We start from the raw sequence: 16528 nt of genomic DNA on the forward strand, positions 1-16528 counted from the left end.
ATTCCCGATTTCTGCGTCTGGAGAAAAAGAGATTGCACTTGGTGTTGTGCTTTGTTGCCATGAGATCTATTGACTGTTTACCCCATCTGTGAAAAATCTGTTAGAAAATCCTTTCATCCAGAGACTACTCTCCAGGACACCACAATATTTTCTCTTTTGTGGTGTCCTGCCATAATGGCTGGGATTTACTTCTCTCAAGGGCTCCTTGTACCTCCCTGACGGTTTAAATGATAAAAAAAAAAAAATCACTGATATTATCCAAGTGCACCATCAATGGATGTCCCTTCAAACCATAGGATAGAACGCCAAAAGCGCTTTGAAAATCGCTCTTTCCAAAATGTTGATTAAAAACGCTGCCTTTATCGGTGACCAAAATTCCTTGGGCGAACGTTTCCTGGCAGTTGGCTCCCAATCTTGAAGAGCTAATGTGAGTTGTGAGGACATCCCACTTCATCAGGCCCAACGTCCTGCCCTTTACCAAGTTTGCATCGGCTTCCGACCATCTCAGTGAACCATGAGTAACTGGCATGGGAGGTGCCATGTGGGACAGACCCTTGCTCTATTGGAAAGAAGATTGTACTGAAGCCATCTTACATGGAATATAGCCCAGGGTTCTGCCTCTATGAAAGCCACTATCCTTAATAGCGTCAGTATTGTTGTGCCATAGGCCTCATTTTTCTGCAGAGATTCCATATGTCGTCTCTCTTTTCTGCAGGTGGACACTTCTGCTGTTGCAGTATTTAACTGCATTCCCAAAAAATTTAGCTTCTGTGACAGGGCGAGTCTGCTCTTTTGTTGTCGACCAACCATCCGTGCCGTGACAATATCTTAATGACTGAAGAAACATGCTTATCTGCTTTTTCTCTGGATCTGACTTAAGGATATTATACAGACATGGAATTAAAAATGTGTTGCTATCGGATGGGGGCAATAGTGACCACCAACATCTTCGTGAAAACCAGAGGGATCATTGAAAGGCCAAAGGGAAGAGTCATGAACTGATAATGCTGATTTATGGGGCTGAATCTGATGTTTTTTTGATGCGTGTAATGGATGGGTATATGTAGATACACATCCTTGAGTTCTACAGCTGCTAAAAAAATGTCCCTGTCTTATGCTACTTATGATTAAACTGACTGATTCCACCTTGAAGTGTTCAAGTTCTTCAGATCAAGTACTCGATGAAAGTAGTCCTATTTCTTCAGTACCACAAAGAGGGTAGAATAGAAACCTTGACCATCTCGGTTCTTGGGTACTTCTATAATTGAAACACATAAATAATCACAAGGATTACATAAAGCCCCCAATAATTGCACTCAAGGTAGGTAACACTATAGGTAAAAGTGTCATTACAATGGAAGCCAAAAAATAGCCTAATCCCTCAGTGGGGTCAGCCGCAAAAGGTCACACAACAAAAAATAATAAAGTTTTAATAAACAATTTGAAGTTAAAACCCGACGAAACACCATAAAAATGCATGGAATAAAATCCCCAAATGTATGGAGGTGAGAGAAATAGGCAGTGTGGTGGTTTTGGATACAGTATCATATGCTAATGAATGCCTTCGTCTACTATCTGACAAACATTGTTTAATATTCTGTCCTAGGATCCGACTGACATCTTCCTGAATGAATTATCCTTGATTCTCCAGAACGGCGTTGACATAAAGGTGATCACGAAAATTGAGTCTGAGTTTATCTTTATTAAACATCCTCCCCTGGCCACATTCTACCATCTTCCTAAGGTCCACAAGGGTACCAAACCTCCCCCTGGCAGACCAATAGTGTCTGCGTTGGAAATCTTACATCCAACGCCAGTATCTACTTAGACACATTTTTACGCCCCTTTGTGGACACTCTCCCCTCATATCTAAAAGATACGAAGGCGGCACTTTTGAGACTAGACGGTATTACTGTGGATAGCAATACCCTATTGGTGGGTATTGATGTGGAAAGTTTGTATACAAGTATACCTCATACTTTTGGTTTACAAGCAGTCAAACATTTCCTTCGGGCCAGAGATACTAATTCACGTGCACATAATGAGTTCGTATTACAACTGCTTAATTTTGTTCTCACCAAAAATTTCTTTCTATTTAATAATAAGATATATCAAGTCCAGAGAACAGCCATGGGCACCACGTGTGCTCCCAACTACGCTAATCTCTATCTAGGCTGGTGGGAGGAAACCGTGGTGTTCATAGAGGACTTTTCCATGTACACAGACCATATAATCTCTGGTCCCGGTACATTGATGACGTGCTCCTTCTTTGGAACGGCACAGAGAAACTTTTGATAGAGTTCATTGATAAACTTAATACAAATGTACATAATTTGAAACTAACATTTGAGGTTCAAAAAGAGTGTATCAATTTTCTCGATATCACAATCACTAAACAGATGAGCGGTAAATTGGAAACTACAATCTACCGTAAACCTACTGCTACAAACAGTCCCCTCAAAGCAGATAGCCATCACCCCAAACAACTGATACACAACATTCCCACAGGCCAATTTCTGCGCTTAAAGCAAAACTGTTCTAACATGACAGAATTTAAGATCCAGACTAAAGACCTCACCAAGCGATTCTTGGAAAGAGGGTACACCAAATCAATTATTAAAAAAGCATACCATAGGCCACTTAACACTCCAAGACCTAGTTTATTCATTGAACATCCAAGACTTGACGATGAAAAGGCACAAACCATACGCTTTATTGGCACCTTTTGTAGTCAGTGGCAATCCATTCGCCAGATTCTAACCAAACATTGGCACATCTTACTTCAAGATGACCTATCCAAAATACTCCAAAAAACACCTAATATGGTTAGCCATAGATCACGTAACCTTCGTGATCGTCTGGTTAAAAGCCACTTCCAGACAAAACCTAAACGTACATGGCTGGGTAATAAACCCTGTGGTACATACACATGCGGACGTTGTAAGGCCTGCCCCTCGATCAAGGTCAGCAAAACGTTCACCGACTCCGCATCACATAACATCTACACCACCAAAGACTTTATCAACTGTCTCACTACAGGGGTGGTGTATCTGATTCAATGTTCCTGCGGCAAACAATACATTGGAGAAACACACAGAGCCTTTAAAGTACGCATTTTGGAACATCTAGGTTCTGTCCGGAACAAACTTGACACACCGGTGGCTAGGCACATAAATGATATACACCAGGGAGATGCTTCCAATTTACGTTTTATGGGCATAGCTCATATAGCCTGGGGCCCATGCAAGGGCAACTGGGACATCAAATTACAACAATGTGAATGTAGGTGGATTTATTTGTTAAACACACTTTCACCGCACGGTCTGAATGAATGATTAATTTTTTCTCCTTTTCTTTGATTTTGGGTAGAGGGATCTCGGTATATAGGACCTACTATTTAATTCCAGCCTAGTAGGTTCCGTTTTGACTCTATAGGCGGATCCGTCAGGATAGTTCACTCCTACAACTCCCCATTTTCTATTATTTATTTATTTTTCATTACGCATCTCCCGGCTTATGACATTTTTTGCCTTTATATGTTTCTCACTTATGGGTGTTTTACTGTGTATAACATTGATTTACTCATCTGATGGTACACTAGTATATGTATGCCAGCTCATTTTGTGCTCCTATAACCAACCCCACACCAACCCCCCCTTCTTCCCCCTTTCCACCCCCCCTCTTCCCCGATTCCATTGTTTATTCGTTTGTGAAGCTTATTAAGGGTTAACATGTTTCCATTCTTTGCCATTGCCATGCACGATCATATTAGGCAATCTGCCCGCCCCTCCCCTATCTGGGAGGGTATATTAGGTCATGCTGCACATTACGATCCACTCCTACCCCTTGAGAAAGTGTGCTGTGATGCACGAAACGTACGTCGGGGTACGCATGACGTCATCACGTTGACGCTCACGTGGTTTGTGTTTGGAGGCGAGATCAGTTCGGGATACTTCCCAGGGCTGCAGCTGTTCACTTATACACGCAGGACACACCATATCAGGTTGTATACCTACCTAATGGATGATTTATATTGTGTCTTTTGGGAGTTATAAACATTACTATGTTGCTGTGTATTTGGCATTATTTATGCTTTTACAGCCTCACACAGTTTGTGTGAGACTGTTTTTGTGTGTACAGCTTTAGTACTATCTGTCTGTGTGACCTAGGCTCTAGTTATAATAATACACTGCCTATTTTTCTCACCTCCATACATTTGGGGATTTTATTCCATGCATTTTTATGGTGTTTCGTCGGGTTTTAACTTCAAATTGTTTATTAAAACTTTATTATTTTTTGTTGAGTGTGACCTTTTGCGGCTGACCCCACTGAGGGATTAGGCTATTTTTTGGCTTCCATTGTAATGACACTTTTACTTATAGTGTTACCTACCTTGAGTGCAATTATTGGGGGCTTTCTGTAATCCTTGTGATTATTTGTGTGTTTCATGCTCTTCTCCTTCTCCCATGCACCAGGTAGTTTATGTTTATTTTGTGGTTTGTTTGGCGAGCGACGTGCTCTTTGTGTATTATAGTACTTCTATAATTACCTGTCGCTTCGCCAGATCCTTTAAAACTTTGATGAAGTGCTTGTCATTTTTGAGGATCTTGGGCATGAATGACTGAAGGAATCTTCAACTCGTTTTTTTTTCTTGAAAGTGTATTGCGTAACCACTCCTGATGAAGTACCCAGCGATCAATTGTTGATTGGATACATACCTCTTTGAAACAATTTAATCTGCCCCGATTACCACCGTGTTCAAGAAAGGGATTAACTGCATCTCAGAAAGAGACATTTCTGGACAGGGATCTACCTGCTCAATACCGTTGCCTTCCTTTACCGGCGAGTTTAGCTTAGCTTCCTTCCTGTTTGATATGTGCTCTTAGTCCCTTGAATGATCTGTACATTTCAAAGGACTGCCTCTGACCTCAGGATGATGCAGTAAAATGGGGTCTCCTAACCTGAGGTGGGAAGTTCCTTTCACACCGGTGACTGGCGATTACGGTTTCCAGTTCTGGACCAAAAAGCGCTTTTTCTAGGTAAGGAATAGAAATCAACGTAGTCTTTGAAAACACATCAGCAGCCCAGAATTTGTGCCAAAGAGCGTTGCATGCGGCTACAGATATTTAGCAGACTGTCTATCTCTGAAACATGCTATGTCATCCAGGGGGGTGGTCATACTCTTAGTCAGTCTGGATACTGTGGTGTCTACTTTGGGTGCATTTACCAATCCTTGAAGGATTCTCCCATGGAAGCTTAAACTAGTTGAAGAATTCAGACGTTTTAGCAGATGCTTTCTGTAACACAGTCTGTCGAATGCATGTTTGACAATTTGCAAGGGTGACCAACATACAGTCTCTCACTATAGCCCATGCAATTTAAGAGCTTGGATTTAGCCGACCTCTGGGTCTTCTGCAAGAGAATCTACAGTACCTTAATGCCAGAAGGGGAGGGTGGATTAAAATTAGATATCGCAGGAGCAAAGAATAAATAAAAATAGAACGCAGAAATCTAATCCACTATTTTCCTCCCAGTACCTCAAACAGTGTTAGTCTGCAGCTCCTCTTATAATAGTGTGAGCAGTGACTTCCTGCCCCCTCGGCATTCCCTTCTGGTAACGTTATGAGGACATCCTCGACAGGCAACATGTATAGAGAGAAAAGACTACGACCCTGCGTCAATCACGTGGTCCGGGAACTGGAGATTGCCTACTCAGAAGAGGGCATCAGGACCGAATCCTGCCCTAATAGTGTCCAGAGAGGGACTGGCATGAAGAAGAGCAGGTAAGCTGCACCTTGCAGCAGCCCTAAAGGGGCAAAAACTGTGTGGGGGAGAGGGTGGAACCTGCATCTGGAATCTCCTTGAGCCCTCTTTGGTGGGGAATCAGCTCAGCTTCCAGCGGTAATGAAAAATGGCTCCTGGGTGAGGGTAGAGCAGTATGTCTTCCTGCAGTGGAGAGGACAGACAACTGACCAGAGGCAGGCATAGGAAGGGCTTATCAGGCCTCAAACTGTTCAGCAGTCTGCCATTCAGATGGGAGAAGAATATCCCTTATGTCATGCCCTGACATGGAGGGACAGGAGAGAAAATGGAATACACACACACACACCCACACACACACCCAAACTGTATTGTATAGTTATTAAAAGATAATCATCTTTCGATATTAGCTGCTCATTCCGGTTTCTCACTTTAATTTACAGTATGACTACTGGAGTAATTAAATTGTGATTATTCAAATTCAACAATCTTTCTCAGCTCAATGAATCACTCATGAATCTAGTCTACCATCATTAAAAGCCCAACTAACAATTTAATGTACTAAAGTGTCTATTCATTGTAATATGATGTAAACAATTTTTCGGAATTTTGAAATATGACACTCATTTGTATAGACAGTACAATGGCTCAAGATACTCAATTAATTACTAAGAAATTATGGAATGGATTTTAATAATATAAATACATGGAATACTAAATAACTGTTAAAAGGCAGCAAATAATGTAGTAAAGAAAATAAATGTACATACCTCATAAAAACCACAATGTTGTGCACTTTAACGGAAGGCAATGTGCAGAAGTAACTAGAAAAAGTGAAAGACTATCAAAAAAACATTGTATAGTACAGGTTTTCAAAGTAAATTACAGGAGACCACAAGGTAAGCAATTAATTCTTCGAAAACCTTTGTTTCTGGCAGACATATTGTGTTCTTCTAGGTATATTTGTGGAAAACATTTACTCTCGGATTCACTAACCCACGATACGAGTTATCACACCCGCTCCAGCATTAATAGCTATTGACTTGAATTGCAGTTAATGCAAGATCGGGGTGGAAAACCCTGCATTGCGGCACAGTGAATCCAGCCTTAGAGACATAAGTGGTTATGCATACTTGGGTGAGCCTGCTTTGAATATACTATCAAATTGAGCAATGAGCCCCCAATGGCATCACTTTTAAAAGAGCAAATATAAAAGTTATAAAAGTAATGTAATTTTGCCACTATAATAGAGGTTTACAGACCAGATTAATTGTAAAGTATGTGCCTTTTGTTTTGAGGCTTATAAAAACCATGTACACGGGGGGAAAAAAACTCTGCCCAATTACTGAGACCTTCTGTTTGAGTTTATTAGATGCTATTTAAATAGATGGATGGCCTATTTAATTTAGCAATCCCCTCATTGTTAAAACATTTGATTTTTACAGAATCAAGCTAAGAAAAATGAAGACGAGCTCCAGGTCACACAATTCTGTAACAAGAAAAATAAAACATAAAAAAATAAAAAATAAAAGTGACATGGGTGAGGGGGTGGGTTGCTGCTTTAAGACTCCCCATAATATCCACCTACATCAGAAACAGGCAACTTTAACCTACTGTAATTGTATTTCAGAATGCATGCAGATTAGTGTTGACATTATATCCCAGATGTAACAAATGAGGCAATGAGCAATCATGGTTTAGCGACTCATACTTCCTGTGGGAGGCAATTCCATTCTAGAACTGTGCCCTCACGCATCATTGTAAGAGGAAACTTATATAACCAGGTCCAGCTGGGATGTTTGCGGGGCTCAGTGCAGGGCCTCGGGTCCTGCCTTCTCCGGCTGCAACATCTGGCAGCCGCCTCCTCCTGGCATCTCCCCCTGCATAGTTCAGTTATCATGGCTTCTAATGTCTAATGACGTCGCGTTGCCATGACAACGGGATGTCACAGCATCATGAAGAGTAACGTTATGGCAACCCGGCGCCGCCCTGTTGTCATGGCAATGCAACATCATTGGACATCGGATACATAATGATGGGACCATGTAGGAGGAGATGCCGCCGAAGAAGGTAAGGGTTACAGAGGTCCCGCTATCTCCCTACGGCAATAATACAAACAGTAAGCGTGATGCCCCTAAGGCGTGCCACCAGCAGGCGAAGGTGCTGACAACTTGTTAATCGCAGAAGTGGAATGGGGGAAGGGGAGTGGCTGTGGTGACTACTTGTTCAGCACAGGCAGGTGTGGAGGGGTTGGGTAAAGGAAGTGGTTGCAACATCATCTTGCATTTCTCCGAGCAGAGGAAAGGGCCTGGCAGCTCGGCTGATCCCGGGAGTTGCGACCGTGAATAGTGTCCGTCGGGCCAAACTTCCGCATATGGGCCTCACTCAGCCGGTGGGCCCTGGACAGTTGTCCCATTGGTCCCCCCACCCGATGGTGGCCCTGAAGCTACTAAACATACAAGATTGGTGCACGGCTACCTCATTGTTCTAGTCTATCCTCAAGATAAGGTTGCTTTTCAGACAGCAAGGCAAACACACGGACTAGGCAATAAAAAAAATACTTACTATAAATATGAGAGTGTTCCACCCAACTGTGCCTTAACTGTGAAATTCACCTAGAAAATAAAAATAGTAAGCAAACATTTAATATACCTAAAACTTTAAAGTAAGGCTGTTACTGGTTTATGAGATTTTTCTACCTAATGTACTATAGATATGATAATTATTCAGCCTAAACAAACAAACAAAAAAAAACATTCAACAGATTGTGTGTGTGTGTGTGTGTGTGTGTGAACTTTAACATAGGCCCTTGAAGGACAAAAGATCTGGCGTTGGGCAAATGTCAGAAATTCCTCATTGCATTCAGAAACTCACTACAATACATATTTAACATTTACTATAATGCTCTGAAAAGCATTGCAACCCCATACAAAATTTGTGAGGCACTGCTTAAAGTAGTTCTGAAAGAACACTTCCAAAGTCTACCTATTACTATGGTAAATAACATGAACTATACACACTGTACCAATTTCTCGCTGAGCGGCTGGATGAAAGATACATTGGTCTTTTGTTGTGTTCCAATTACAGTATTCATGTATTGTACTTGGCTGGTGAGGCTGTCCACAGAAATTGCATAAAAGTTGGAATTTCTTATCTGCAGCGAACTCTGTATTTAAAAAACAGCAAACAAAAAGGTTAATTATTTATGTGCAAAGTTTCAAAAGTGTAAACGGATATCATAACTTTAATAAGGAAACAAGGGTGATAAACCACTACCAGATTTATAACATAATGTATATGAAAAAAGCCACTTAAGAAGGGTAGTAAGGAAACAATGAAATGGTAATAGTGTATTAGAGGTCACTGCACACAAGATGGTTTTAAGATGCTACTGTATATACAGTAACAGGGACCACAGGAGATATGGTACAATACTGTACCATTGCTGGAGAAATTCAATAGTTGCATTGTGGTTAGTGAAAATGTAAAAATATTACAGTCATGGTGAAAGTTGGACTGAAAGGTAAAAGCAAACTTTGTTAGAATTTACTAAACTATACGAGGTCTTGAAATGTCTTTCCCTTTACCACAAAATTTTGTTCGACTTTACCTGGCAAAAAAATAAGAATTGTTAGGAAGAGCTGTAATGTAAAATCATGAATCTCACAGACGAGCAGAATGCAGATTTTAAATCTTTTTACGTTCTTGCTATATAAAAGGTAGTGCTTTTTATTTTTAAATCACTTGTGCTGTATCATGCTCCAAAAAAGTGCTCCAATAGATATCACAAATAAACAATTCTTTCTGTTTGAGAGCAAGAAACTGGTTAGTCAGATCTGTCATGTAAAGATCTGTCCAATACCTGAGAAGTCAAGAACAGGTAGTCCTCACTATCCAACGTTTCACTTTACAATGAATGGCATATACAATCCTATGGGCCGTTTGTCGACACCGGAATGCGTTATCCGATGCCGGAATGTGTTATCAAACACTCAACACCACTGATTAACATGGGACTCACTTTACAATGGGTTTCGCTATCCAACGCTACTTCCAGAATGGATTCCCTTTGGATAACCGAGGACTGCCTGAACTAAGTTCTCAAAAAATGTAGGTTGAGATTATTTAGCTAGAATGTAGTTGCCGACTTGTCCCATACTCTTAGATCTCACTAATTTTGTCCTTGGGTCCCTAGTCAATATTTTCTGAAGCAGCTTGTTCATGTTAGGGAAGCTCTGAGCTCTGTTCGTTTCAATGGAACTTTAAACTTGACAGTTATTGGTAATATCGCCAGCTCAAGAGTTAAGTTAATTAACAAAAACAGCCCTGAGCAAAAACGTTAAAAAAATAAATTTAAAAAAAATTGTTTGTCGGTTTAATGTGCGTTATCGAACATGTTGAAGACCCCCAGAAATCTAGCAATGCCACATAATTTTATTTATGATATTTTGCCTTAAGTGCTGCCCTCTGAACAAGCTTTTAGCAGTCAAAGAAGCAGCGAACATAGAAACCCTACATAATAAATGCAATTCTTTTTTTTTAGATGGTCAACTTTACGAACTGTGATTTCACTTTAAATTATGGGAACAGCTTACCTAAGGAAGCAATGTTCTCCCATCAGCATAACCTTTAATTAAGCAAATATAATAGTAAAAATACAACAGTAGCTATGGTGTTGGTTCGGTATCCATTGTTTAAATCAAGTTTGGATATACTTTTTAAGTTTTCACCTCTATGGCCATTGGGTACATCCTAACAGAGTTTTGGACATTAAATACCCATGCCTTGCAAGTATACATACAGTAAGTCATATCCCTCCACCATGGTGTAAGGGGAGTAATAGGGTTACCAGTGCAGCTCTACTGCCTGCCGGGTTTCTTCATCCAGAAGCCCTCAGTATCATGCCCTGCAGGAGGCACAAGCTGTTGGGATGCCCGGTCAATGTCAGGCTGGATGCATGTCCTCTTGCAGTGAAGGGGTGTTTCTTCTAGTTGGCTGGCTCAATCTTGCTCCATGCAGTGGGCACTTGGTGCATGGTTTAGATTAAGAAACCCTCAGATAAGCATTGGTGTTGGCGCAGGAGAAGGGCGTCTTTCGGTAGGCAGGTACAGGCTGACTTGAAACGGTACATCCCCACTCAAGACGGGTGTGGGAATGTGCATATCAATGACGTCAGAAGTCCTGGAATCTCTTTCTGAATCATGGTTCATTTCTAAGCATAGTAGTGTAGCATGGAGAACAAAGAAGATACTGCTGCTGCCCCCTTAGGGTCTACTACCTTGGGTGACCTCCAGTATGTTTGGATGCAAAAAAATACGAGGAAATGATGACAGTTGGCATCAGCTCAATTGTGATGTTTGCAATGCTGGCCTTTCAAAGATTCATCAGCACGGGGGTGAAATTTTCATAGTTTGAGAAAGCTGGGTTTAGATGATGACCTACTCTTGGATCCTCAGAATAATAGAAACATATTATGCAATGTAACAGCTATGGTTGTGGGAGAGTTGGCAAACCACGGGTAGCATAAATTAGGAAGAGAGGCAATTAGTTCCAATACAGGGGATGTCTCTTTTTTTAGGGGTAATTAGCGACACTAGAGAGAAAAGCATTTCTCCCTCTGGAAACATTTTTACAGGCAACATCCTCAGTCAACCTGCAGATCCAACCACATGCTTATGCATGAGGACACTCCAAATCTACGGTCTCAAGTATTAATTTGGCAATAAATTAATCCTAATCTGGCAATACTAGCCCCATGGCACTTCAATATAGTTTAAGTATTTCCTCTAATTCCACTAATAGCAAGACTTCAGGAGAATAAGTGGGTCAACCCTGGCCTCTCAATTATCCAGTTCCAAGGATTAATTTGGCATCCCAATCTGGCAACACAAACGGTAATGGGATGGAAAATGAGATAACAAAAAGGATTATCTGAAAAAGTGATCAACCTGCACCTCAAAGCTTTGAGGAATTCAACCTCATCAGTCTATTAGAGTATGGCAGAAATACTGTGCATGGTGTAAGGTCAGGAATATTGACCATATAGGAAGGCTTTGATAAAGTTTTTCCTTGTGTTTCCGAAAAGTGCATCAGCATTAGGGACTCTTACAGATTCTCATTTGGTCAGCCACCCACTGGTAATACACTTTGTGATTCAAGATTAAAACAAAAAGCACCATAACAGTAATCTTCATATCACTACACATAGCAATATAAGTAATAATATAGGACCCACAGGTAATTAGAGAGAACATCGAGCACAAAGAGCCCATGGAGCCAGAGCTAGACGGGATCAAAGATTATAGTATATTACCCCACCTCTCAAAGGAAGGAGAACCCCTAAACGATAGTACTGGTATCGAAAGACTCATTGAATCCACAAGGTGCCATAGTGGCAAGCTGGTAGATCCAATAAATCTCATGTTTACAAAGTGTTTTGTAATCCTTGAATTTTTAATGATGCAGGGTCCCTATTATGCACCGAATTGAAGTGCCTATAGATGTTATGAGTAATTGCACCATTCACTATACTTCTACGGTGCTCTAGGAACCGAGCACATCGTGAACGTGTAGTGCAACCAACATACTGTTGACCACAGCTGCAAAACAAAAGATAAATATGACATACATATTGAGGCAATTTATAGATACCAAAACCCTGTGTGTGCCTCCCTTAACAGATGAGACAAACTGGTTCAATATTACTAGATGCCTGCAAGTAATGCAGCGTGTCCTGCCACATCTATAGTTCCCATGAACCCTAGATGTTACTGCAGTAGACGCTGCATCACTAATCACCCTACTAGGTGCCAGTATGTTCTTAATACTTTGAGCTTTGCAAAATACTACTGACCCCTTATCTGGCAAGCTGGACCCCAAATGGGGGTCACACATCAGAATTTCCCAGTGCTTATTGAGAATTTTCCCAATTTCACGTGATGATTGGTTAAAATTAGTAATGAATCTTGGGGCTATAGGTCTAACAGACTCAATCTTAATATGTTCCGGATTAGATTTTCTTTTCAATCCAGATTTTGCTAGCAAGGTTGATCTATCCAGAGAGATCACCTTATCTAGTGAATCTTTTATAGAGAGCGCGCGCGAGCGCGAGAGAGAGCGTGCGAGAGTTTTGCTAAATAAACGCTGTTACAGTTTCAGATATTTGTAATCAGTCACAAACAATTCCTTTCATAGCGTGGTCCGTCAATCATTAGCCACAAACTTACCGTCATAGCAAGGATTACAACATCATTTTCTTTGTCGAACCAGACTTTTACCATCTTGATGCCACCATCCTGAACAAGCACAGTGCGTGGATATAGGAAAAACACAACCAGGCCACATATCAAGAGGCAAAGCAGAACTGAAAGCATAACATACAATTTCCTGTTGAAATAGATAAAAAAAAATATTAAAAATATTGCAGCCTTGTTTAAGTAAAGTAAACAATAGGCACTCCTTAATGCATTATACAGTACTATCTCTATGCCTCGAAATGTGCAAACTCACGCTATTTGGACCGACTTTAGTTACCATGATATAATCTTCTATACTGTGCTTTACTCCTTGCTCTACAGTCAATACTGTAACATTTTTTTATTTTTTAGATCAGAGCCCATATTGAATGCCTTGCAAATACAGAATGGTGTACACCAGGCATGTCAAACTCGCGGCCCGCGGGCCGCATGCGGCCCACACCGAGTATCTGTGCGGCCCACCCAGTGTGTCCCGGTTACGGCGGCGGTGAGGAGGATGCGGCAGCTGGTAAGTATTGTCTGTGTGAGTGAATGCTGCCAGGTGATTGGATGAAGGGCCGCATGGGTTTGAAAGAAGGAGGCGGGACTTAGAATGCCGGCCGGGATGCAGGGGATTGGTCGCAGGCAGGTCAGAGGAAGCCGGGGGCGGGGCTTCCGCTTTGTGCAGAGCACACAGTGAGTGTGTCTCTGCCTTCCTGCTCCTCTGCGCGATGTCCCCCGCCGGGCGGGCAGCCACAGGGACCCGAGGTAGAGGCGCTCACCCCCCTTGCTGCTGACCCCCCTTTGCCGCTAACCTCTCTTTGCCGCTGACCCCCTTGCCGCTAACCCGCCTTTGGTGCTGACCCCGCGTGTTCTCCGCTCCGAGCTCCTTGCCGCCGGGTCTGGCAGCGGGGAAACCACCTCTCACTGCCCCACGTGTGCTCCGCTCCGAGCTCCCGCGGCGGGTCTGGCAGCGGGGAAACCACCTCTCACTGCCCCCTGTGTGCTCCACTCCGAGCTCGCGCGGCGGGTCCCCTTGCCGCTAACACCCTTTGCCGCTGACCCCCCTTGACGCTCACCCCCTTTCTGCGCCCCCCCCCCTTGCCGCTCACCCCTTTCTGCGCCCCCCCTCCTTGCACCCTTGGCGCTTTCTATGCCCCCCCCCCCCCCATCCATCCATCCGTCGCTGTTTGTGTGTGTGGGGGGGGGGGGGGAGTGTGTGTGTGTGGGGGGGGGGGAGTGTGTGTATGTGGGGGGTGGGGGAGTGTGTGTATGTGGGGGGTGGGGGAGTTTGTGTATGTGGGGGGGGGGGGGGAGTGTGTGTATGTGGGGGGGGGGCGGGGGGGGGGGTGTATGTGGGGGGGAGTGTGTGTATGTGGGGGGGAGTGTGTGTATGTGGGGGGGGAATGTGTGTATGTGGGGGGGGTGTGTATGTGGGGGGGGGGTGTGTGTGTATGTGGGGGGGGGGAGTGTGTGTATGTGGGGGGGAGTGTGTGTATGTGGGGGGGGAGTGTGTGTATGTGGGGGGTGGGGGAGTGTGTGTATGTGGGGGGGTGGGGGAGTGTGTGTATGTGGGGGGTGGGGGAGTGTGTGTATGTGGGGGTGTGGGGGAGTGTGTGTATGTGGGGGGGGAGTGTCTCTCCCCCACCCTCTCTCTCTCCCCCACCCTCTCTCTCTCTCTCCCCCACCCTCTCTCTCTCCCCCACCTTCTCTCTCTCTCTCCCCCCACCTTCTCTCTCTCTCTCCCCCACCCTCTCTCTCTCTCTCCCCCACCCTCTCTCTCTCTCTCCCCCACCCTCTCTCTCTCTCCCCCACCCTCTCTCTCTCTCCCCCACCCTCTCTCTCTCCCCCACCCTCTCTCTCTCCCACCCTCTCTCTCTCTCCCCCACCTTCTCTCTCTCCCTCTCCCCCACCTTCTCTCTCTCCCCCACCTTCTCTCTCTCTCCCCACCTTCTCTCTCTCTCCCCCACCTTCTCTCTCTCTCTCCCCCACCTTCTCTCTCTCCCCCACCTTCTCTCTCTCTCTCTCTCTCCCCACCTTCTCTCTCTCTCTCCCCCACCTTCTCTCTCTCTCTCCCCCACCCTCTCTCTCTCTCCCCCACCCTCTCTCCCCCACCCTCTCTCTCTCCCACCCTCTCTCTCTCCCACCCTCTCTCTCTCCCCTACCTTCTCTCTCTCCCTCTCTCTCCCACCCTCTCTCTCTCTCCCACCCTCTCTCTCACACCCTCTCTCTCCCTCACCCTCTCTCTCTCTCTCTCCCACCCTCTCTCTCTCTCTCCCACCCTCTCTCTCTCTCTCCCACCCTCTCTCTCTCTCTCTCTCTCTCTCCCCCACCATCTGTCTGTCACCCTCTGTCTGTCACCCTCACCCACTCTCTCTGTTTTATCTTAACTGCACTATACCTACACCGAAATAACCTATTCTGCTTTCTTCCAGATCTGACTCAAGTTTCACATGGGAGACATCGGAAGACAGGTAGGGAACACCTCCTCTCCAGTATAGTACCTTGAGGGACTGCGGATCAGGTAAGATCCCAGGCGGATTGCTGCTTTGGAAATTGTTAAGAGGGGGCATCCTGACACTGGTTAATGGGTTCAGAAGTCATTCACGTCTGGCTTTTTTTTTGGTTCGGTTAGTGAGGTACACACACCACACACACACACACACACACACACACACACACACACACACACACACACACACACACACATTACTTTTCGAAATAAACCTACGTTTCTATGAAAATTTAAGTTGTTTTTTTTTGCGGCCCACCTAGACTTAAACCTTGTTTATTTGGCCCTTGTTGGCATTTGAGTTTGACATGCTTGGTGTACACAATGCAGACATTTTGCATGAACATGTTTTAGTAACCCATTTGAATCTCCATGTTACAACAATATACCAAGAAATGCGCTACATGCACATACAGTAGAACACAAATAAAGGAATTCTTGCAAAAAATAAATAACCAGTTTTGCAACAGGAAGGGAACCAAAGGAAATGATACATTGTATAGATTATCAGAAAGAGGAAGCTCTAAATTATGTTATCAGCATCTCTTCTAATTCACCCCAATTTTGCCTTTAAAGTAAAAAATAAAAATAGAGAGGTAGACAAATTTGAAAACAATTTCTACTACAATATGTCACACAACAACATGCTCATTGCACCGTGTTAATAGAAATATATTGATATAAAATTCAACCAAAGAGAAATAAGTACAGTATAATGAAAAACTACATCTAACGTGAATAAAATGCCACAAATTACATAGAATCTTAACCTTTGTTTTTCAATTTACATTAGATGCCAAGAACGGTTGTGCTAGAATTCTGCTTAAGAACTGCAGTGTTAATGAAAGAATATTCAACGTCCAGTCATATCACACCTCTGGTCCTGTTTTTATAGAACACAGGCCCTGCAAACAAGTTCCAACATGGATTTCATTACTACCGCCAAAGGGTGGTACAGTACACATACTTTGCTTTATCCAAATGACCAAGAGTTGCAAAGCAAAAAGGGTGGTTTTGTCCG

The 16528-nt window shown here is 43.4% G+C and overlaps 1 protein-coding gene across 5 annotated transcripts in view; it reads right to left on the reverse strand.

The window, feature by feature from the left end:
• The window catches only part of TMEM106C (transmembrane protein 106C), a 38936-nt gene that overhangs the window by 12272 nt on the left and 10136 nt on the right, over positions 1-16528 (reverse strand). For all 5 annotated transcript variants that reach the window (XM_075591683.1, XM_075591682.1, XM_075591680.1 and 2 more), the window contains 4 exons: positions 12987-13146; positions 8786-8926; positions 8326-8375; positions 6531-6584 (listed from right to left, as the gene is read on the reverse strand). In XM_075591683.1, the coding sequence (XP_075447798.1) occupies positions 6531-6584; positions 8326-8375; positions 8786-8926; positions 12987-13146 (405 nt within the window). The remainder of the gene's footprint in view (positions 1-6530; positions 6585-8325; positions 8376-8785; positions 8927-12986; positions 13147-16528) is intronic.

This window comes from Ascaphus truei, chromosome 3 (assembly GCF_040206685.1).
Source record: "Ascaphus truei isolate aAscTru1 chromosome 3, aAscTru1.hap1, whole genome shotgun sequence".
NCBI lineage: Eukaryota > Metazoa > Chordata > Amphibia > Anura > Ascaphidae > Ascaphus > Ascaphus truei.